The following is a 25,226-nucleotide window of genomic DNA, read 5'->3' as shown; positions in this document are numbered from 1 at the left end:
GAACAAGGTAATGCAGTTTTAGTTTTTTGAACTGATAAAAAAGTAATATTTCAAGGCTTTTTAAATAAAGAGAAGCATTCTTTGTTCACAAGTCGCGGTATATGCAATATTTGCTCTAAGTATGTGACCTAGTAAATTTTCTAAAACAGATCTGAAATAATCTTTTTCAGATCTAAATTTCAGATCTAAATAGATTGCGAAGTTGTTAATTAACGCACGGATACTTTAAGGATTTTTTAAATTCGGTTTTAATTCCAAATTTGATATTTTGTTTTTCTTGGTTGTTTCAGATCTGAAAAATCAATGATTCTGACACAGTTTTTGCTATTTTTTTTGTTTTTGTTTTTGATAGCTTCTGCTAGCTACTAGCAGGTACTCAGCAAAATCTCAGCTTTGAGACTGCAAAAATATATTTCCCCAAGCATGAGATAAACATTGGAAACTTCTAAATAGCGCATGAAAATCAAAATTTTGGCAGGTCGTCTTTTGAAATTTTTTAACACAATTGAATAAGAAATTTAATTCGAAAAAAAATGTTTGTGAAACTACTCGAATTATTCGAAATTATTTTTTTTATCGCTAGTTAATCTATACATAATTGTGTATTGCAGAAACATCAAAAAATTAAAACTCAATTTTTGCTCAAAATGCATAATTTATTATTTAACAAAGGATTTCGCAATTTGTCAAATTTTATTTTTCAAGGTTATTTCAGATCTGAAAATTTGTAATCGCTTATCAAGATCTGAAATAAAGAATTTCAGATCTGAGAATCAACTTATGTAAGAAATAAAGAATTTCGAATGTTGCACAGAAAATCCCCTGGGTCCGGGGCAGATTTGTTGATTTTACAGCTTTTTGAAGTGTCGGTAGTTGTTTCATGGTTAAAAAACAAATCACTCATTATTAAACAAAGACAAAAAACTAAAAAAATGGAATACTAAAAAACAGAAGCTTCAATGATCTGTCATCAAAAAAATTAAAATTGACTGAAAACTTATATTTTATTAGCAGTGGTGGATTTAATGAAAGTTGATTGCGGGAGGGGTTTGTGTTAAAACTAGGTCGACTTAGGGGTAGCGCCCGTCGAAAAGAAAACAATTTCCAAAAAAGTCTGAAACATCAGAACTTTTTTTCGAAAATTCACCTGCGCCTTCAAAATTTGGCCAAAACAAGGTTTATAGTTTTTGGGGGTGAGCTCGGAAGATCAATAAGTTCGATCCAAAAAACAAAAATGTTGGCACAATTTTTGAATCCCGTTTTCATCCCTCCTTGACAAAGTCCTAGATCCACCCTTGATTTAGCCTCAGTTTTGCTAAAGTCAATTCAGTTTAATTTTAAAAATCATTACGAGGCCAAACTGTGTATTTTGTAAATTGTTTGCGTATTATTGCTTTTGAAAACATTTGTTTTTTTTTAGTTTGGATTTTCAATGAGCAATTTACGAAAGATCTCATCTTAAACGAAACATCAGCAAATTTCGGTGTTTCCATTCTTGACATTGCACTTTATACTCGGGCCAAAGTCTTCATTTCACATGTTGCCGTTCAAATATGCATGAAAGATAAGTGGAAATCGGGTCTAAAGTATTCTTATCTTAAATTATTATTAGCTGCATTTTTTCCCTTTTGTGCTATTACTGATATCCGAAAAATTCATATGAACAAAAAAAGTTTCTACAGCAAAAGTATTCACCTAGTCAATAAAAAGACGGAACTGGGTTTTGATTCGCCAAGCTTGAACCTATCAGCTGACGACACTTTTCAATCTGATGAGCCCAATACGACATCAGAAAATTATGTGCTTCTATCGGGTTCTACGAATGGCAACATGAAAGATCGAATGCCACGCGACAGCGATGTTAATGGAATTGAAACATTTCCTTATGAAAACGGGGTCAAGCTTACAAATGACTGGAACATATCACCAAAACTCTCTAATGAAAACGGAAATTTATCGACCATTAATTGTTTCAAAATACTTTACTCAACACCTGCGGTTAAGTTTAGCTTACATTTTCTGTTCTTCGTGTCATTTCTTCTGTTTTATTCTTGGTTCCTTGTTCGAAAATGCAGAGAAGTTCCACTGTCATCGTCCGAACACTTTATTTTCATCTTAAATTCTTGTTACTTCTTGGAAGCTTTCGTGTTGCTTTTGCGGGTATTTTCTGTTATGCGCGAAAAACTTGAGGTTTACGGTATTTTTCAACTTTGATCAAGTTGCTCAATTTTGTTTTTTGAGAGTTCTGAAAACTGAAATATCGCATGGAGTTGCAATCTTAACAGGTTTTGAAGTAAAATTACCTTTAAAGCCCTTAAAACGGCCTAAAATTTAGTTTACACTCTAAGTACCGGGTCTACTAACTAATTGCTATCAATGATTTTTTCTCGACTTTTTCAATTTTGAAAGGAACAAAAGACCGCGCTTTTAAAACCAATGCGCTAACTTTAGTTTTTTGTAGCCGGTAATCAACCAGGCCAACCTAGTGTGTCTATTCGAGCGAATATGAAGGTTGTCATTTCTTCCTTCAAGGCTTACGTTTTGGGTTTTTGGCCAAACAAAACGCAGCAAGCGAGTTGAAAAATTACGAAAAGTTGACTAAATTTAATTCAAAATTGGCTATTTACGTTTACTCTTTGTCTAATTTGGCTGATATATAAACCTTTTCATAATTGAGAACATAACCGGAATGGTTTCGCATTTGAAAGTAGTATTGCCTCAGTAGTGTTCCAGTGAAGCAACAGCTATGCTTAAGACACTGTGCAGAGCAGCTTTAACTCTGATCAGAATTGAAATCAGAGATTAATTTCACATTTTTGTCCAAGCAGTGCAACATTGCTGATTTTCTACTTCGATATCTCTTGTCATTGAAAAATCAATGAAAACAGAGATAATTGTTTGTGATCAAAATGCGCAAAGATCTCTAACGAGATTTGAACCCTTTACCTGGTGCTACCCAAACACACTTCAGACCTCTGCACATATTGTTCCGACTTTCAAAGAACATCCTGGAATATTTACGCTTGGCGTTGTTTTTTCGTATTCAGTCAATTTCCACATCTTAAAAATAGCGTTTTTACGGATTTTCAAAATCATTTCAGAGATATTTTTGTCCTGATCTCAAGTTAAAAACATAGTTTCACCTCTGTGACCACGTTTTGTAAAGTTATGGGGTTTGTAGATTAAAAATTTGAACAATTTGGGATAACTAACGCGCAATAGAATGCGTTCTTAGTTCAACAAGTGTAAGCGGTAAATAATTGCGTTTCAAAAATTAATGCGTATAAAATAAACAAGACTGCTCGTATCAGGGCGAAGCCCTGAATGTTCCGACTGCCTTTTAAGGTTTATGGAGCAGCAGTAATAACATAAAAATTTAAATGAAATAAAATAAAATGAAATTTTTTTTTTCAAATTTGAAATTTTTTAATGAAAATCATCCCCCCACACGCCATTTTAAGTACAAAAAGATAGATTTCATTCCTTGTAACAAATCAATTATGGCAAATAAGCTTCGTTCAACCAATTTGGAACGATTTGTAAGACGGATTAAATCTCCACTTACGCGTTAATAGCGCCAATTATATCGCGCGTTAATTGTCCCAAATTGTTCAAAATGGCAATTTTTAAACCCTCATAAAATTACACAAAATGATCACAGGTGAAATATCTTTTCAAATTTAAGCTCAAGACAACAATGGCTTTCGAATGATAAAAAAAATCCGTCAAAAATGGCTAGTTAAAAAGTCGAAATTTGTCTGAAGAAAAAAAAACCCACCCCGAGCACAAATATTCCGTTACTTTCGTATCGAAAGTCGGAACAACAAGACGGCTTGCATCAATGCGAAGCCCCTACTGTTCAGACTGCCTTTTAAGGTCTATGAAGCAGCAATAACATAAAAAAATTAAATGTAATAAAACAAAACTGAAAATTAAAAAAAAATGAGATCCCCACAAAATCATCCCCCCACACGCCATATTAAGTACAAAGTGATTGAGTTTGCTCCTATTAACAATCAAGTATGGCAAATAAGCATCCTTGAACCAAGCTGGAACGATTTCTACGACGGATTAAATCTCCGCTTACGCGTTGATAGCGCGAAACATCGAAGTACGCGCGTTAATCGTCTCAAAATGGCCAAAATTGCAACCTTTAAACTCCCCTACTTTAACAAAATTGATCACAGGTGAAATATCTTTTCAAATTTAAGCTCAGGCTAACAATACTTTTTGAATGATTTTGAAAAATCTGTCGAAGGCGAAATTTGTCTGAAGAAAGAAACCCACCCCGAGCACAAATATTCCGTTACTTTCGTTACAAAAGTCGGAAAAACAAAGTAGGCGGTAAATTAATGCGCATTAAGACCAGCTAATTAGTCCGTTTGAAAAAAAAACGAGACGGTAAACATACCCATTATATCTTAGATAGCATCTGGATGGATAAAGAGAATTGAGAAAAAAGTGTTTCCTCCTACTCAATTATTTTGTCTTTTATTCAATCAAAAAGCTTTCTAATTAGCCTTAAAGTTCAATGGGAACATTTGGGGCCTTGCCCTGATACAAGAGCAGTCTTGTTTATTGTTCAGTTAGGCTATTTACTACAAAGCAATTATCATATTCGCAGATAGTTACGATGACAATATATAATTGAAAGAGAAAAGCAAAGTAATTTACTGATTTTTTATCTTTAATTTTACTCAACAATGCTCCAGCTTTTTTGACCAAGAATACAATCTGTTTCAGAATTGTATTTGTTTGATCTATAATATAGTTCTCCGCTTCAAAAAATTATTGTTAAAAATTGGATTATTTTTTTCTGTGGCATCAACCCGTCATATAGTTCAAGCTGATGCTTGATTCTGATTGTTTTAATTTTAATCAATAAAATATCAGGACAGTCGATAGGTTGTAGAAAATTGTTTACGTCTCTGTTTCTCAAGCCATAAATTGGATATTCGAGGCCCTTATTAATCCGTGCTCGTTGATTAATCTTAATCATGGGCACAACAGCGGTTCTTCGTAATAAACTGTACGGCTCGCGCATTGATTTTTTCCCTCATAGATAAAAAAACACCCTAGTTTCATTTCAAGATGTTAAAGCTGCAATTTCGGACGGAATCAGTAAAAAAGCCTGTAATTAAGATGAGACTGCTCGTATATCAGGACAAAACCTTGAATGTTCCGACTGCCCCTTAACCCATATCGAAGTTTTAGAAAAGAAAAGAAAAGAAACTGTTAATTTTGGACAAAAAAAAGATCAAGTGTAACCTTTTGAGTCTCGCAGAGCTTGCAAAAAGGATCGGAGGTAAAAATATCCCACTGTTTTTTGATTTCAGAGAGTCGACATCTTCAATGGGGTATAATTTGTTTTGTCAAAAACTATAAAGTCGACCGCGGAAAATTGAGTGAATGAAATCACGCCAAGCATGAAAGTTCTGTAGTATTCGAAAATTTGAACAAAAAACAGTTCACCTATAAACACTAAACAAAACTGCTCGTATCACGGCCAAGCCCTGAATGTTCCGACTGCCTTTTAAGGTTTATGGAGCAGTAATAATTTTAAAAAATTAATTGAAATAAAATAAAATGAAATTTTTTTTTCTTTAAATTTGAATTTTTTTAAATGAAAATCATCCACCCACACGCCATATGAAGTACAAAATGATAGATTTCGTTCCTTGAAACAAACCAATTATGGCAAATAAGCTTCTTTCAACCAATTTGGAACGATTTCTAAGACGGATTAAATCTCCGCTTACGCGTTAATAGCTCGAATTATATCGCGCGTTAATTGTCCCAAATTGGTCAAAATGGCAACCTTTAAACCCTCATAACTTTACGAAAAATGATCACAGGTGAAATATTTTTTCATATTTAAGCTCAATACAACAATACCTTTTGAATGATATACAAAAAAAAGTTGTCAAAAATGGCTAGTTAAAAAGTCGAAATTTGTCTGAAGAAAAAAAAAACCCCACCCCGAGCACAAATATTCCGTTACTTTCGTATCGAAAGTCGGAACAAAAACTCAAATTAAGCTGATGTTAAAAAAATGATATATTTTTTTACTTACGAATAAATTTTAAATTTCTCCAGTTTTGAACCGCATAACAGAAAATTCCCGCTTTTCAGTTCAAAGGTCCTTTTGTGATGAAACTGAAAGCTTTGCTGTGTTGTGAGTGGAGCTACATCCAAATCATATCATCTGTTTTTGGATGTATCGCCTACGTCATTAGAAACCTCTCAATTACGGTTAGTTTTAGTGAAAAAGGGTTCCTGTCGAGCTTATCAGCTTTTTTAGTTTCTTCTGTGCCGAAATTGCGGAATGGTTGATAGATCAAGGAGAGACGTTTTAGATGAAGAATTTTGTTTCAACGTAGTTGACTAGAGGTTCTTAGTGGTTCCGTAATTGTATTCGACTTTATGTTGAACTATGCCTTCGACCTTTTGTTCGACAATGTGTTCGAATATTTATTAGACTATAAGTTCGATTAAAGTTCTTTTTTGTGTTCGACTAAGTATTTGACCATGTTTTCGAATGTGTTTTCGATTTTGTGTTTGACTATGTGTTCGACTAAGTGTTCGACTATGAGTTTGACTATGTGTTCGACTCTGTGTTTTGTTTTGTGTATGATTCTGTTATCGACTATGTGCTCGACTTGGTGTTCGATTGTGTTCCACTTTGACTAAGTGTTTAACTATGTTTTCGATTATGTGTTCGACTTGACTTCAACTGTGTGTTGGACTTTGTGTTCGACTACCTGTTCGACTATGTGTTCGCCTATAAGTACTCTTACGGTTATAGATCAAATTGCGGAATGGTTGATAGATCAAGGAGAGACGTTTTAGATGAAGAATTTTGTTTCAACGTAGTTGACTAGAGGTTCTTAGTGGTTCCGTAATTATATTCGACTTTATGTTGAACTATGCCTTCGACCTTTTGTTCGACAATGTGTTCGAATATTTATTAGACTATAAGCTCGATTAAAGTTCTTTTTTGTGTCCGGCTAAGTATTTGACCATGTTTTCGAATGTGTTTTCGATTTTGTGTTTGACTATGTGTTCGACTAAGTGTTCGACTATGAGTTTGACTATGTGTTCGACTCTGTGTTTTGTTTTGTGTATGATTCTGTTATCGACTATGTGCTCGACTTGGTGTTCGATTGTGTTCCACTTTGACTAAGTGTTTAACTATGTTTTCGATTATGTGTTCGACTTGACTTCAACTGTGTGTTGGACTTTGTGTTCGACTACCTGTTCGACTATGTGTTCGCCTATAAGTACTCTTACGGTTACACCTACCTGTTCGACTATCTGCTGGACTGTTAGTTCGACTATGTGTTTGACTATGTGTTCGACTCCATGTTTGGCTATGCATTTGACTCTGTGCTCAAACTTGTGTTCGACTTTGCGCTCAACTTTATGTTCGACTAGGTGTTCGAGTTTGTGTTCGACTATATGTTCGACTATGTATTCGACTATGTGTTCAACTATGTGTTCGACTATGTGTTGCACTTTGTGTTCGTCCTTGTGTTCGACTATTTGTTCGAATTTGTGTTCGACTATGTGTTTGACTATGTGTTCGACTCCATGTTTGGCTATGCATTTGACTCTGTGTTCAAACTTGTGTTCGACTTTGCGCTCAACTTAATGTTCGACTAGGTGTTCGAGTTTGTGTTCGACTATATGTTCGACTATGTATTCGACTATGTGTTCAACTATGTGTTCGACTATGTGTTGCTTTTTGTGTTCGTCCTTGTGTTCGACTATTTGTTCGAATTTGTGTTCGACTATGTGTTTGACTTTATGTAGGCTTATGTGTTCGACTATCTGCTCGTCTTTGTGTTCCTTTTTGTTTGTTCGTCTTTGTGTTCGACTATTTTTTCGACTAAGTGTTCGACTATTTGTTCGAATATTTGATCATTTTTGTGCACGCCCTTGTGTTTGACTTTCTGTTCGACTATCTGTTTGACTATGTGTTCGATTATATATACGCTTAATTTTACGCCTATCTGTTCGGCTATCTGCTCATCTTTGTGTTCGACTATGTGGTTTGATTATGTGCTAGATTTTGTGTGCTACTATGTGTTCGAGTTTGTGACCGTCTACGTGTTCGACTATGCATTCGGCCATGAGTCTGCTCTGTGTACGATTTGGTGTTCGATTGTATGTTTCACTTTGACCAAGTGTTCGACTATGTCTTTGACTCTGTGTTCGACTCTGTGTTCGATTTCGTCTTCGACTAGGTGTTCGACCTTGTGTAAGACTTTGTTTTTTTGTGCGACTCTGTCTTCGACTACGTGTTCGCATATGTCTTTGCCTATCTCTTCAACTATTGGTTCGACTATGATTTCGATCATGTATACGCATATGTGTTCGAATATATATTGGACTATGTGTTCGACTACGTGTTCGACTACGTGATCGACAATGTGTTAGACTATGTGGACACCTATTTATCCAACTGTAAGTTCAGCTATATGCTCGACTATGTGTTCCGCTTTGTTTTCGGACTGTGTGTCCAACTATGTGTTCCGCTATGTGTTCGATTATGTTTTGAATATGTGTTCGACTAGGTTTTCGACTACGTGATTGACTATCTGTTACTGTTCGACTATGTGGACACCTATGTATCCAACTATGTGTTCGGCTATATGTTCGATCATGTGTTCCTCTTTGTTTTCGGCTATGTGTTCGATTATGTTTTTGACTATTTTGTCGAATCTCTGTGCGACTACGTGATCGACTATATGTGTTCGACTATGTGGACACCTATGTATACAACAATGCGTTCGGCTATATGTTCGACTATGTGTTCCACTTTGTTTTCGACTGTGTGTCCAACTATGTGTTCGGGTATGTGTTTGACGTTGTGTTCGACTACCGGTTCGGGTTTGTGTTCGACGTTCTGTACGCTCGTGTGTACGCCTATATGTTCGACTATGCGTTAGACTATGTGTTTGTCTATTCGTTCGACTCTGTGTTTGACTACATGTTTGAGTCTGTGTTCGACTATGTGCTGGACTATGTGCTCGAGTTTGTGTTCGACTACGTGATCGACTATGTTTTCGACTATGCATTCGACGTGGTCTTCGACTGTGTGTTCGGCTTTGTGTCAGACTAATTCTTCGACCAGGTGTTTGACTAGGTGTACGCTTATCTGTTCGACTATTTGCTCGGTTTTTTGTTCGGCTATTTGTTCGAATATGTGTTTGACTCTGTGTTCGACTCCATGTTTGGCTATGTGTTTGAATCTGTTTTCGACTATATGTTCGACTATTTGATCGAATTTGTGTTTCACAATGTGTTTGACTCTGACCTCGACTATCTGTTGGACTATGAGCTCGACTTTGTGTTCGACTATGTGATCGTTTATGTTTTCGACTATGCATAAGACTTGGTCTTCGACTGTGTGTTCGGCTTTATGTCCGACTAAACCTTCGACCAGGTGTTCGACTATGTGTATGCTTTTGTGTACGCTTATCTTTTCGACTATTTGCTCGACTTTTTGTTCGACTATTTGCTCGACTATGTGTTTGACTATGTGTTCGACTCCATGTTTGGCTAAGAGTTTTAATCGTTTTCGACTATGTGTTCGACTATGTGATCGACTATGTGTTTGACTATGTGTTTGACTCTGTCCTCGACTATCTGTTGGACTATGTGCTCGACTTTGTGTTCGACTATGCAATCGACTATGTTTTCGACTATGCATTCGACGTGGTCTTCGACTGTGTGTTCGGCTTTGTGTCCGACTAAATCTGCGACCAGGTGTTCGACTATCTGTACGCTTTTGTGTACGCTTATCTGTTCGACTATTTGCTCGACTTTTTGTTCGGCTATTTGTTCGACTATGTGTTTGACTATGTGTTCGACTCCATGTTTGGCTATGTGTTTGAATCTGTTTTCGACTATGCGTTCGACTATTTGATCGACAATGGGTTTCACTATGTGTTTGACTCTGACCTCAACTATCTGTTGGACTATGTACTCGACTCCATGTTTGGCTATGTGTTTGAATCTGTTTTCGACATTGTGTTCGAATAACTGTTCGACTCCGTGTTTGGCTATGTGTTCGACTCTGTGTTCGACTATGTTCTCGACTTTGTGCTCGACTAAGTGATCGACTATGTGTGCGATTAGATGTTCGACTTTTTGTTCGTCTTTGTGTTCGACTATGCATTGGCTCATGTGTTCGACTATGTGTTCAACTATCTGTTCGACTATCCGCTCGTTTATTTTGTTCGACTATGTGTTTGACTATGTGTTCGACTCCATGTTTGGCTATGTGTTTGAATCTGTTTCCGACTATTTGTTCGACTATCTGATCGACAATGTGATCGACTATATTCTCGACTTTGTGTTCGATTAGGTGTTCGACTTTTTGTTCGTCTATATGTTCGACTATGCTTTGGCTTATGTGTTCGACTATGTGTTCGACTATGTGTTTGACTTGTTTTTCGAGTTTTTGTCTAACTCTGTGTTCGATTATGTGTTCGACTTTGTGTTCGTCTTTCTGTTCGACTATTTGTTCGACTATGCATTCGCTTTTTTGTTCGATTTTGTGTTCGACTATGTGTTCTAGTTGGTGTTTGACTATCTGTTCGACTCCATGTTTGGCTATGTGTTTGAATCTGTTTCCGACTATGTGTTCGACTATCTGATCGATGATGTGATCGACTATGTTCTGGACTTTGTGTTCGATTAGGTGTTCGACTTTTTTTTTCGTCTATATGTTCGACTATGCGTTGGCTTATGTGTTCGACTATGTGTTCGACTACGTGTTTGACTTGGTTTTCGAGTTTGTGTCCCACTTTGTGTTCGACTATGTGTTAGACTATGTGTTCGGCTATGTGTTCGACTATGTGTTCGACTATGTGTTCGATTATGTTTTCGACTTTGTGTTCGTCTTTCTGTTTGACTATTTGTTCGACTATGCATTCACTTTTTTGTTCGACTTCGTGTTCGACTACGTGTTCTAGATGGTGTTTGACTATGTGTTTGACTATGAGTTCGACTTGGCGTTCCATTTTGCGTTCGACTATGCGTTCGCTTTTGTGCTCGACTCTGTGTTCAACTTGATGTTCCGTTTTGCGTTCGAATTTGTGTGTTCGTTTATGTGTCTGACTTTGTGTTCGACTCTGTGTTTGGCTATGTGATTGACTCTGTGTTCGACTTAGTGTTCGACTATGTGTTTGACTAGTGTTCGACTATGTGTTTGACTAGTGTTCTCGACTTTGTGTTCCACTATGCGCTCGACTATGTGTTCGATTTAGTGTTCGACTTTGTGTTCGTCTATGTGTTCGACTATGCATTGCTTATGTGTTCGACTATGTGTTCGACCATCTGATCGACTATGTGTTCGACTATGTGTTTGACTCTTTGTTTGGCCATGTTTTTGACTCTGTGTTCGACCATGTTCCAGACTTTGTGTTCGACTATGTGTTCGACTTGATTTTCGACTTTGTGTCCCACTTTGTGTTCGACTATATGTTCGACTAAGTGTTCGGCTATGTGTTCGACTATGAGTTAGACAGTGTATTCGACTATGTGTTCGACTTTGCGTTAGTCTTTCTGTTCGAATATTTGTTCGATTATGCGCTCGCTTTTTTGTTCGTTTTTGTGTTCGACTATGTGTTCGAGTTTGTTTTCCGTTAAGCGTGCGACTATGGGTTCGACTATGTGTTCGACTATGCGTTCGACTTGGTGTTCCATTTTGCATTCGATTATGTAATCGACTTTTTGTTCTTCTATTTATCCGACTATGCGTTCGTTTTTGTGTTCGACTTCGTGTTCGACTATGTGTTCGACTTGGTGTTCTGTTTTGCGTTCGACTTTGTGTTCAACTTGTACTTGACTATGTGTTCGACTATGTGTTCTACTATGTGTTCGATTGCGTTTGGCTATGTGATTGACTCTCTGTTCGACTATGTGTTCGACTTTGTGTTCGACTATGTGTTCGACTATGTGTTCAACTTGTACTCGACTATGTGTTCGACTATGTGTTCTACTATGTGTTCGATTAGGTGTTTGATTTTGTGTTCGTCTATGTGTTCGACTATGCGTTGGATTTTGTGTTCGACTACGTGTTTGACTTGGTTTTCGAGTTTGTGTCCCACTTTGTGTTCGACAATGTGTTAGACTATATGTTCGACTATGTGTTCGACTATGTTCTCGACTTTGTGTTCGACTAAGTATTCGACTATGAGTTCAATTAGGTGTTTGATTTTGTGTTAGTCTATGTGTTCGACTATGAGTTCAATTAGGTGTTGGATTTTGTGTTCGACTATGTGTTTGACTTGGTTTTCGAGTTTGTGTCCCACTTTGTGTTCGGTTATGTGGTAGACTATGTGTTCGGCTATGTGTTCGATTATGTGTTCGTTTATGTGGTCGACTTTGTGTTCGTCTTGCTGTTTGATTTTTTTTGACTCTGCTTTCACTTTTTTGTTCGACTTTGTGTTCGACTATGTGTTCGAGTTGGTGTTCCGTTATGCGTGCGACTATGTGCTCGACTATGTGTTCGACGGTGTGTTCGAATTTGTGTTCCATTATGCGTTCGACTATGTAATCGACTTTGTGTTCGTCTATTTGTCCGACTATTCGTTCGCTTTTGTGTTCGACTTCGTGTTCGACTATGTTTTCGACTTGGTGTTCCGTTTTGCGTTCGACTTTGTTCGACTTCTATTCGACTATCTGTTCGACCATGTGTTTGACTATGTTTTGACTCTGCGTTCGACTATGTGTTCGACTCTGTGTTCGACTATGTGTTCGGGTAAATGTTCGACTATGTTCTCGTATTTGTGTTCCACTATGCGTTGGATTATGTGTTCGACTATGTGTTCGACTATGTGTTCGACTATGTGTTCGACTATGTGTTCGACTATGTGTTCGACTATGCATTGGTTTATGTGTTCGACTATGTGTTCGACAATCTGATTGAGCATGTGTCTGGCTATCTGATCGACTATGTGTTCGACTATGTGTTTGACTCTTTGTTTGGCTATTTGTTTGACTCTGTGTTCGACCATGTTCCCGACTTTGTGTTCGACTATGTGTTCGACTTGGTTTTCGATTTTGTGTCCCACTTTGTGTTCGACTATATGTTCGACTAAGTGTTCAGCAATGTGTTCGACTATGAGTTCGACAATGTGTTCGACTATGTGTTCGAATATTTGTTTGATTATGCGCTCGCTTTTTTGTTCGACTTTGTGTTCGACTAGGTGTTCGAGTTTGTTTTCCGTTAAGAGTGCGACTATGCGTTCGACTATGTGTTCGACTATGCGTTCGACTTGGTGTTCCATTATGCGTTCGATTATGTAATCGACTTTTTGTTCGACTTCGTGTTCGACTATGTGTTCGACTTAGTGTTCTGTTTTGCGTTTGACTTCGACTATTGGTTTGACTATTTGTTCGACTATGTGTTTGGCTATGTGTTTCACTCGATGTTCGACTATGTGTTCGACTATTTGCTCGAGTATGTTCACGACTTTGTGTTCGACTATGTATTCGTTTAGGTGTTCGACTTTGTGTTCGTCTATGTGTTCGACTGTGCGTTGGCTTGTGTGTTCGACTATGTGTTTGACTCTATGTTCGACTATTTGTTTGACCATGTATTCGACTATGTGTTCGATTATGTGTTCGACTATGTGTCCAACTATGTGTTCGTGTAAATGTTCGACCATTTGTTCGATTTTGAGTCCGACAAATTGTTCGACTATGTGTTCGACTAGGTGTTCGACTATGTGTCCAACTATGTGTTCGTGTAAATGTTCGACCATTTGTTCGATTTTGAGTCCGACAAATTGTTCGACTATGTGTTCGACTATGTTTTCGACAAAGTGTACGCCAGCGCGTTCGTCTTCGTGTTCGACTATGTGTTTCACTCTGTGTACGCCTATGTGTCCAACTATGTGTTCGGCTTTGTGTTCGGCTATGTGTTCGACTATGTGTTTGATGTTATGTTTGCTTGTATGTTTGAATAAGTGTTTGACTATGTGTTCGACTATGTGTTCGACGTTTTGTCCGACTTTGGGTTCGACTATGTGTTCGACTATGTGTTTGGCTATGTTTTCGACTTTGTGTGCGACTTTTGTGTTCAACTATGTGTTCGGCTATGTTTTTGGTTGTGTGTTTGCCTATGCATTCGACTATATGTTCGACTATTTGTACGCTTATGAGTCCATTAATGTGTTCGGCTATGTGTTCGACTATGTGTTCTACTAAACGTTCGACTATGTGTTCGACTATGAGTTCGACTATATGTTCGACTGTGTGTTCGGCTATGTGTTCGTCTATGTGTTCGACTATGCGTTCGATTATGTGTTCGACTATGAGTTTGACTATGTGTTCCACTATGTATTCGACTATGTTTTGTTGACTAGGTGTTGGACTATGTGTTCGACTATATGTTGGACTACGTTTCCCTTTGTTTTTCGACTATGTTTCGACCATGATTTCAACTCTGCTTCGTATTAGTGTTTGACCGTAAGTTGTGTTTTTGACTATGGTATTTGCGTCGAACAACATCCATCTTTTTGACCGAGTTCAAAAATTAGTTCACAGTCAAACACCTCAACCTGGAAAGCTCCCATTTTCAGAAATGTTCTTTCATCTTCATTTGATGCGAATGGCTGTCTCCCGGCTGCAATCTTATAGTTTTTGGGCGATTGATGGTAGTTTTCTAATTTTCTAAAAAAACTTTCTCTCTTCCGAAACCGATCTATCCATAAATGAGTGCTTTGGGTTAGCTTGCCGGTTTCTGAGTTGTCGCTCGATAAGGGCAAGTACAACATGAGCGAAAAAAAAACACTTCTGTTTGACTGAATAGCCTGAATACGAGACAACAGTTAACTTTTTTCAGCAATCGGTCGTCGTTTGTGAACAACTTGTATAAGCCAACTGTCTTTTGGACTTGAAAGCTGGTAAAAAATGCATAGTCTTCTTTATGGAAAGATATAATGAAATTTGTTTCAATTTTGCTTGAATTAAAATCGTTGCGATGATCCATTGATTGATAGGGTTATAAGCCGCTTACCTAAGAATCCCGGCTCAAAAAGTTTAGGGAAAACCCAGACTGCCTAAAACTTGACTAACATAAAACTATCAGAGTATGTTTTGAATTGGAGTTTTTGTGACTAGCAACACACTTTTCACAAGAACAGATGTATATATACGGTGCTGATAAATGAAGCGCTGATTTAAATTGTCCCGAAAAAGCACTATAAGGTATGCTTTTAGACAAAACTGATGAGACAAAAATATACATGGAATTTTGTCCAAATCAATATGGGTATAATTTTCTGCGAAATTCGGACACGCAATTTTGTCTCAACTTGGTTACCAAAAGGTTCATTGTTGATTTTTTTTATAGTGAAACTTACTTCGTTCGGAAAAGCAACCTTATTTGTTTTTCTACACAATTTTGTTTCTTGTTTTCTTTTTATAAATCATTTTAGTTTCATGATTTGTGCTAACTTAATTCGCTTCTCTGCATTTACTTTCCTAGACCGCAACTTTTCTACCCAAATTTATCTAGAAAAGCAACCTGAAGTGGTTTATAGAAACCAGTAAAAAACCTGCTCTTCAACTTAGAGAAAGTTTTTGGTATCTTGTCTGGCTACATTTAGTAAAATATGAGGAAGTTTAGTAACCGAGTACGCCTTGAGTAAGGCAGAAAGTTTAATTAGTTTGCTACAGTTTTAAACAGATAACAAATCATTTTATTTATTTTTCTGGGATTTGAAATGGGTCATAACTCATCTTTGTTTTTGATTTTTATAGACTGATAAATTATTTAAAAATTTCAATCATGCTTTTTAATGATGGAACAGTTTTTTTTGGCTATATAACCCTAAACAATTGAATATTTCTCATGAAAAAAAACAGGTACTCTGATTTTAGAAAAATTGGTTTGTTTTTGTTAATGAAGTGTAAATATTGGCTAAAACACAGTCCACTATGATTATCTTCCGGGCTGCTCGATCCATGATTAAACTGGAAAAGGTCGAATCGTATCCTGTTATTAATCAAAAATTAGAACTGTCGAATGAAGACTTTAAACAAAGTCAAATCATGGGTCGAACAGGGTCGAGTCACGGAACGAATAGGGTCTAATCAAGATAAATTGCCGTTTAAGGGTTAAAAAACAAATTTAATCTTACTTATATTTGTCTTGATGTGTTTTTCTGCCAAAAATTACAAAAAAGACAATCTTAAACAGTATTTGAATTTGAAAGAACTTTTACGCGATATATTTGTTTCTTCGAATTACAAAAAAAAATGAAACAATTTGTTTAAAATATATCAATACGTTCTTCGGCTTCCTTCTTGGAAACGTTTTCGACTCCTTCTGCCGTTTTTTGTCGAAGCATTCTTATTCTTTAAATGAAGTCCTTTTTGTCATAAAGATTTTCATCTATTCTGAAAGTATTTTGGGATTAGTCGGTCGTTTATCAGTAAGTAACCGAGTAAGAACATACCACTTGTCTCGTCAAAAACAATGAGGTTAAATTAAAATGAACCAAGCGTAGTAAAAACTGAAAAGCCTGAAAAGCTTTTTTTTTCAGGCAATTTTTTTGAAAAAAGGCAAAAAAGGCGTTTTTAGGCACTTTTTGGAAAATTTCGACCAAAATTCTGCGTTTTTTCGGCGAGCACTCCACTCTCAAAATTAGTATAGATTCGCGCCAAAAACGCCTTTAGAAAAATTTTAAGCTTCCTTTAGAAAATTTCTAACGTCCCCCCGCCCCTCCCCCTAAATCCGCTACTGGTCATGATGTTAATAAAAATTGGCTAGAAACAAATTTAGTACGCTAGTATTATACTTTGTAATTTTTTATACCTAGTTAGTATTTTATTATGATGATCAGCAATTTTGACCGACGTCAATGACATGAGTTTTACACGCCTCGGTCGAAACGTATATTGTAAACATCGAACCAGGCCATATTGAGACTTTGCGCGACACATGTTGCGATTTGTGCGACCCGTTTGTAGCTATGTAGCGACTTTTCGTGACGCATTGTACAACTTTGTGTGGCTCAAAATTCAGACGAGAACTTTTGAAATTTTGTTTTTGGAAATGTAAGTCACGTACCTCTGCCCGAATGCTAATTTATGTAATTAAAAGAATAATTTTTTCTCAGGTGTTGACAATACACGCTGGCTATGGCACTTCGATGTATGCCATCAGTGGCTTCTTTATCTGGATAAGACTTCTTTCTTTCTACAGATGCAGTCGCAAACTGGGTCCACTCTGGATCATGCTGCGCAAAATGATGCACGAGGCACTGGGCTTCATGCTCATTTTCAGCACCATAAGCATCGCAGCCGGCATTTCCATGCAAGTTAGTAGTAAATTGGGGTCGCTTCAACTGTCCTTCTTTTCTTTTGGAAAAGGGGAGACAGGGGTTTGTAACTAGTTACAGAATTCACACAGATCAACCGTTGAATTAGTTCTTTAAAGGGCTGGCAATTCGTCAAGGGGGAATACAGTTAAAGATATTCATAAGTTTCGACTAGTTAATCATATTCTCAAGCTAAACAAAACATTGCCAGCAAAATTAGCATATATCGATTCTGTTTTGAACATATACAGTATTTGCAGTGGCGGATCTAGGATTTTCTCGAGGCGAGGAGTCGGACCTTTGTCGACCTTCTCGACCTTTTTTTTATAGGTCGACCAAATTGATTTTCGGAGCGATTCCAAGTTACTATATAAACCCTATTTTGTCAAACGTTTTTCCGCCGCAGTCAAAATTTAGAAAAAAGCTGGTTAAAAACAGGTTTTCGGGCATTTTTTGAAAAAATTTGACGAGAAAATTGCGTTTTTTAGCGCGCGCTCACCCTCAAAAAAAATGAGTATCTTTATAATAATTAGTATCTTTAGAAAAGGCTTCTTTAGAATAATTTTTAGACTGTTCCGTTTGAGGAGACCCTTTGGTTGTTGAGGGATTCGAATCCCTGATGGGGATGCGTCCGCCACAACACCCCCTTCACCCCTAAATCTGCCCTTGCGTACTTGTATTGTTTTATTTTTCCTCTTGCTTTCACAAATGGCCATCTTTTGCAAACGAATGGCCATCTTTTGAAAGGAACATCACTTTGCAAAATTTAATTACAGATTTTATGACAGCAAATCATTGGCCCATTCTTAAAAATATAAGCGATCAGTTACCAAATTTAAATTTCAAGTTTGAAGGCTTTCGTTGCTTCAACAGCATTTTTTACCATAAAAAATGTATGATGAGATTTTCTAACTGCTCTTGAAGGTGACATCCGTAACCAACCAATTTTTGACAAAAAACTCCATTTTTATTGTTAGATGAGAAGAAAAAAGCCCATATTTGTTTTAAACCAAAAAAAATACGGCTGCAAAGACAAAATTTTTCACTACCGGAAGCGTGCTTTCACATGAAAACATGAATCATTTTGCCGTGAAACGGTTTTGGCTTTGCGCCCCCATTAGGAATGTCATCGATAAGGAATGTCATCAATTAGGAAAGGCATCATGTAGGAATGTTCTTAATCTAGGAATACAGCATTTGGGAAGGTCATCGTTTAGGAATGTCATCATTTAGTAATGTCATTTTTCGAACTGTCGTAATTTAGCAAAGTCATAAGCTAGGAATTTCGTCTTATAGGAATGTTATCGTTTAGTAATTTCATCTTATAGGACTGTCAAAATTTATGGATATTATCAGTTAGGATAATCATCATTCAGGAATGTCATCAATCAGGATTGCTTTGATTAGTTCAGTCATCACTTTGAAAAGCCATAACTTTGGATTGCCTTCGTTTTGTATTTTATCCTTTAGGAATGTGATCATTTGAGAAAGTAAACATCAAGGAAGGCTATGATTTAGGAAAGACGTTATTTACGAAAGTCATCCTTTGGGAATGTCAACAATTTGAAATGTCATTCTTAAGGAAAGTAGCCATTTAGGAAAGTCATCTTCAGGAATAAAATAGTTTAAAAATGCCATACTATACGAAAATCATTCATCAGAAAATATGTCATAATTTAGAAAAAGCACCATTTAGGAAAGTTATCAGCTGGGAAAATCTTGAACTAAAGTCATCATTTAGGAATGCTATTATTTAGGGTTGTCAACTTTCAGGAATGTCATCCTCTAGAAACTTAATAGTTTTGAAACGCCATATTGTAGGAAAATCTTTCATCATATAAAAGTGTCATCTTTTATAAAAAGCATCTGTTCAAAAATTTATCAGTTAGAAAAATCATCATGTAACATCATTATTTTTTTCAGAATTGTAATCATTTAGGAACATCAATATGTAATGCCATTATTAAATCTTGCCCTTCTTTAGAATTGACAGAACTTATGAATGTCATCATTTAGGAAAGTCAACCTAAAGGAATGTCATCATTTAGGAGGGATGTCATTTAGGAACGTCATCATTTGGGAATGTCATCAATTTGAAATGTCATCAATAAAGAAAACACCTATTTGGGAGTGTCATCTTTCGTAATGTAATCGTTTAAAAAAGTCTCACAGTAGGAAAATCATTCATCATTAAAAAATGAAATCTTTTACGAAAAGCACCATTTAGGAAAACTATCATTAGGGAAAAATCTTCATGTAGGAAAACTCATCAATTAGGAAAGTAATCAATAAGTAATGCCATTATTAAACATTTTCCCTAGTTTGGAATGTCAGAATTTAGAGAGAAGCATCCTCTAAGAATGTCATCATTTAAAAACGTCAGCATTTAGGAATGATAATTTTCTTCTATAGTTACATTCCTAAATGATGTTATTCTGAAAAAATGACGCTTCCTAAATGGTGAAAATCCTAAACGATGACTTATTTGAGGATTGCCCTGTTTCAGGAATGTCATCACTATGAAAAATCACTTTTTAGGAAAGTCATCATTTAGTATTGCAGTCTTTTAGGAATGTCATAATTAGGAATGGCTTTACTTGAGAAAGCCAAAATTTAAGAATGTCATCATTCAGGATTGTCAATTTACAGGAATGTCATCATATAGGAACTTCATCATTTAGAAAGCTCATCAGTTAGGAAGTTCATTAAATAGGAATGCCATTCTTCGTAGGGCCATTTTTTGTTATAGGAATCGTTTAGGAATGTTATCGGTTAGGAAAACCTTTTTTTTTAGGAAAATCACCTCTTGTAAGAAACTCATTTAGCAATGTCATCACTTAGGACTGTCTTTATCTGGGAACATCATCAGTTGGGATGGTCATCATATAGTAGTGTCATCATTTAGGAATGTCATCATTAAGGTGTGTCAAATTTTAGGAAAGTCATCAGTTAGGATTATCATCATTTAAGAATGTTATCATTTAAAGACGTCATCACTTAGGAATGACAACATTCGCAAATAGTTACCTTCCTTATTGAGGATATTTTAAAATAATGACAATACTAAATGGTGTTTTTCCTGATTGATGACCTGTTTGAGGATTACCCTAATCAAGGAATGTCATGATTAAGAAAAGTCACCTTTTAGGAAAGTCATCATTTAGCAATGCAAACATTTGGGATTTCATAGTTAGAAATGCGATTATTTAGGAATGCCAAAATTGATGCATTTCACTGTTTTGGAAAACCATCATATATGAACCCAATCATTTTTATTGCAATAACTTAGGAATGTTTTTTTTTCAGGACTGTTATAATTTAGGAAAGTCATCAATTAGGAATGTCGTCATACAGGAATGTTATCGTTTAGTAATTTCATCATTTTGGACTGTCATAATTTATGATTGTTGTAGTAAGATAATCATCCTTGCGGATTACCATCATTCAGGGGTGTTATTATTTAGTTAAGTCATCTTTTACATAACTTTGGGGTGTCTTCGTTTGGATTTTTTATCCTGCATGAGTGTCATCTTTTAGGTTCGGAAAATCAACATTAAGGAATGTCCTCAATTAGGAAGTATGTCATTCAGGAAGGTCATCATTTAGGAGTGTCGTCAATTTGAGAGGTCATCATTAAAGAAATTAACCATTTAGGAAAGTCATCTTTCGGAATGAAATCGTATAAAAAAGTCATACTGTAGGAAGTTCATTCATCATAAAATAATAATATCATTTACGAAAAGCACCATCTAGGAAAGTTATCAGTAAGGGCAATTTTCAAGTTGGCAAGCTCATCAAACAGGAATGTCATCAAAAAATAATGCCACCATTATATATTGTCCTTATTTTGAAATGGCAGATGCTAGAGAAAGGAAGTCAACATTTTGGAAGACTCTTTTATGAAAGTCATCATATTGGAATGTCAACATTTAAGATTTCCATCCCTTAGGAAAGTAATCATTTAGTAAAATCAACAAAAAGCAATGTCATTGTTAAGAAAAGTCATCGGTTCGTAATGATATCATTTAGGAAACTAATCATTTGCGAATGTCATCAATTAGGAAAGTCCTCAATAAGAAAATTAACCATATAGGATTGTTATCAATAGGAATGCAATCATTTAAAACTGTCGTACTGTAGGAAAGTTATTCATCATAAAAGAATGGCATCATCTACGAAAAGCACCATTTAAGAAAGTTATCAGTAGAGAAAATTTTCATGAAGGAAAGCTTATCAATCGGGAATGTCATCATTAATTAATGCCATTTTTAAGTGTTGTCCTTTTTTGGGAAGTAATCATTCAAAAATGTCATAGTGTAGGAAAGTCATTCATCATATATTATTGTTTTAATTTTTGAACGGCAATAATTTGAAATGTTGTCAGTTAGGAAAATCACCATGTAGGAATGTCATCAGTTAGGCATGCAGATTTTAGGATTGTCAACATTAAGGCATATCATCATCTAGGATTGTATATGATTAAAAATGCCGTATTGTAGGAAAATCTTTCATCATATAGGATTTTCATCATTTATTAAAGGCATCGTTCAGGCTGTTATCAGTTAGAAAAACGATCATGCAGGAATTTCATTTTTCGGAATGTCATCTTTTGAGAACCTAATTACTTAGCAAGCTCATCAACTAGCAATGTCATCAATTAGCAATGTCATCAACTAGCATCGTCATGAATAAGTCACCATTTGCGAATGCCATACATTGGGGATAAAATAATTGATGACATTCCTAAATAGTTACAACCTAAATGATGACATTACTAGGTAATGATATTCCTAACTGATGGCTTTCCCAATTGTTGGTTTTAATAATTGGTGACTCCTTTGAGGAAGATATTAACTGAGGAATACCATCATTAAGAAATGCCGTTTTAGGCAGTGACATTGCTTAGGAATGCAACCATTTAGCAATGCCATCATTAGGAATATCATTATTTAATATTGTCATTTTTTAGGAATGTCACCAGTTATGATTGTCTTTTTATAGGAATGTCATCGCTTAGGAATGTCATCATTTAGGAAGCTCATCATTCGGGAATGTCATCTCTTTTAGTAGAGTCAACATCTGAGATTGTTAGTTTTTAGGAATTTTACAAACATTCCTAAATGATGACAATTCTAAAATTTTTGATCCTAAATGTCGAATTTCATTAACAATGACATTCCTAAACGATGACCTTCTCAAATATTGATGGTATTGATGGCATTGCTAAATGATGGCATTCCTAATTGGTAGTTTTCGTACTTGATGACTTGTTTGAGGATCACCCTAATTGATTAATGCGATTATTGAGGAAAATAATCAGTAGGAATGCCATCACTTAGAAGTTTAAACATTTAATAATGTCATCATTAGGATTGCCATAATTTAGGAAAATTTAGGAATGTCATCACTGAGGAACGTCATCATTTAGGAAAGTCATCAATTATGAAAATCATCTTTTAAGAACGTCATCTTTTAGGAGTGTCAACATTTAAAACGTCATAATTTAGAAATTTTATCAGTTAAGAAAGTCATTATTTAGGAATTTCATTTTTAGGAGTGTCATCCTTCATAAACGTCATCTTTCATGAAGGTCGTCATTAGGAAGGTCATCTTTACAAATGTCATAATTTCGGAAAAACATTCTTTAGAAAATTTTCATCATTGAGAGTTGTCACCATTTAGGATTGTCATCATTTAGGAATGTCATGAATTAAGAATGTCATCATTTAGGAATTTCAACATTTTTTAAGTCATTATCGGATTGTAATCTTTTAGGTATAACATTATTCATTACGTAATCCTTCAGGAATTTCAACAATTAAGAATATTTTAGAAATGTTACAAGTTAGGACTGTCATCATTTGAGAATGTCATCATTTAGGAACATTGTCAGTTAGAAATGTTATCATTTAAGAATTTCATCTTTAGGAGTGTCATCATTTAAGAATGCCATAATTTGGGGAGTTGTCATTTAGATTTGTCATATATCTGACGCAGTCTCTTTTTAGAGTCTCATGGACGTGTATGGCTACGAGGACCAGTACTCTTCTGGAATCCAGTGGCTATGGCTCCGCCCTTTTTTCATGTTCACGGGGGAGAACTTCCTCAAAACAGTGGGATCAACAGAGAGAGACGACAATTTCATCGTCTGCTATTCGATTGTTTGCATTGTCTTTTTTCTTCTGGGCAACGCACTCATGCTCAATCTTCTGCTGGCCATTTTCTCCGAGATTTTCAAGAATGTGTTCATGCAGTAAGTACTCTTAATCAAAGCTGAATCTATATCTCTTTGTTAACCGATTAAATATTTTCAAGGTTGTCTTTTGTACCAAATTAAAATACAGTCATTTGCAGTCAAACCATTTTAGATGCCGGAAAAATACTCACCGGACAAAACACATTTGAAAGTGATTATACTGATAAACTGAAATTTATAATATGTAATATGTCACCAGAAAATTGTTGTGAAAAACTGAGTACGTAAAGTAACTAACATAAAGGAACTACAGTGCTCACTTAAATTATTCGGTCAACACGAACAAAAATCGAAATTTCAAAAGCGTTTTTCTCAAATTGGGCTCAAATAAGACAAAAAGTGAAGAAAACAAAAGTTACTTAGATTTTCAGCAGAATTAATTTCGTTTAATTTTCCTCCTTTGAACTTTGTTGTCAAAATTTTACCGTACCGCAAAATCGAGTCATTTTGCCTTTTTTTTAATAATCAAGAATTAGGATGAAACTACAGAATTATTTGATGAGAAGGTTATATAAAAAAACCTCCTACACAGCCCAACAAAATTTTAGAAAAAACAAAGTTCCCAAAAATCTGTATAAGAGAATGTAATTTTGGTTGATAGCCACAAAAAAAAACATTTTTCATTTTTACTACATTTAAATCAAATTTTTGGCTTACAACTAATTTCAGACGCTTCACGCAAGTTTTTGAAAGTTTTACTCTCTTGAACTTTGTTGGGCTGTGTGAGAGGAATCTTTTGAAGTACGTTTCTAATCAAATAAAAGGGTAGTTTTAGCAAAATTCTTCATTGTTTGAAAAAAATACCAAAATGATCTGATCCGTATTTGGGTTAAATTTTGGTTGAAAATTTTGGGATCAAAATAGAACAATATAAATTCTGTTGAAAAAATCTTTTGGTTCACTTCACTTTTTGTATTATTTTAACCCAAATTGAAAAACACGCATTTGAAATTTTAATTTTTGGTCGTTTTGTCCGATAATATAAACCAGCAGTTTATCGAAAACCACGTGCGATTGTCTTTTTCCACCCAAAAAATAAACTTCTGTCGGAAACAAAAGTTGACTTTGTTTCAGTTCTGACCGCGAATTCAAAACGGAGTTTTTGATGCTGATAAGAGAATACTCGTCCAAAACAACACTACCAGTTCCATTGATGCTGTTCGAACTAAGCTACAGCATCCTTGTTAATTTAACCAGCAGGATCAATTCATCTGATATCCTGAGCAACCAGAAACGAAGTTCTAATTTTCGGCTAGAAGAGGTCCAGATTATGCAATACTTTGAAAATCATAGTTCGAGCAAAATGTTGTCAAGGATTGAAAAAAGACTTGATAATGACGCAATTGTTAGTTATGCTTTGAGGAGTATCGACGAGCAACAAGGCAGATTAGCCGATTTGAAAATAGTTTTTGAAGCTGTCGAAAGACAATTAGATAACCGGTTTGTAAGTTTAGAAAAAACAAGTATGATAGCAGAAAGTTATGATTGATGTCATTTTTGCTGTATAAAGTTTTGAAGTAGAACTCAGTTTTTTTTTCTTTCTGAGCCGGTTGCGTGTAGGAAGTTTTTGAAAAAGTACCTAATTGAGAAACTGAATCCATAAAAAATTTTGCGAGACCAATTTTTTT

General features: G+C 35.6%; 1 protein-coding gene across 1 annotated transcript; it reads left to right on the top strand.

Moving 5' to 3' along the window:
- Positions 1–6,150: 6,150 nt before the first annotated feature.
- LOC134853484 (transient receptor potential cation channel subfamily M member-like 2) lies at positions 6,151–25,087 on the top strand. Its single transcript, XM_063869485.1, has 4 exons — positions 6,151–6,252; positions 17,142–17,342; positions 23,351–23,595; positions 24,673–25,087. The coding sequence occupies exons 1-4, from the start codon at positions 6,151–6,153 to the stop codon at positions 25,085–25,087; spliced, it is 963 nt and encodes a 320-aa protein (XP_063725555.1).
- Positions 25,088–25,226: the final 139 nt, after the last annotated feature.

This window comes from Symsagittifera roscoffensis, chromosome 8, assembly GCF_963678635.1.
Source record: "Symsagittifera roscoffensis chromosome 8, txSymRosc1.1, whole genome shotgun sequence".
In the NCBI taxonomy this organism is placed as follows: domain Eukaryota; kingdom Metazoa; phylum Xenacoelomorpha; order Acoela; family Convolutidae; genus Symsagittifera; species Symsagittifera roscoffensis.
The sequence above is the reverse complement of the archived record's forward strand: the minus strand, read 5'-3'. Positions and strand labels throughout refer to the sequence as shown.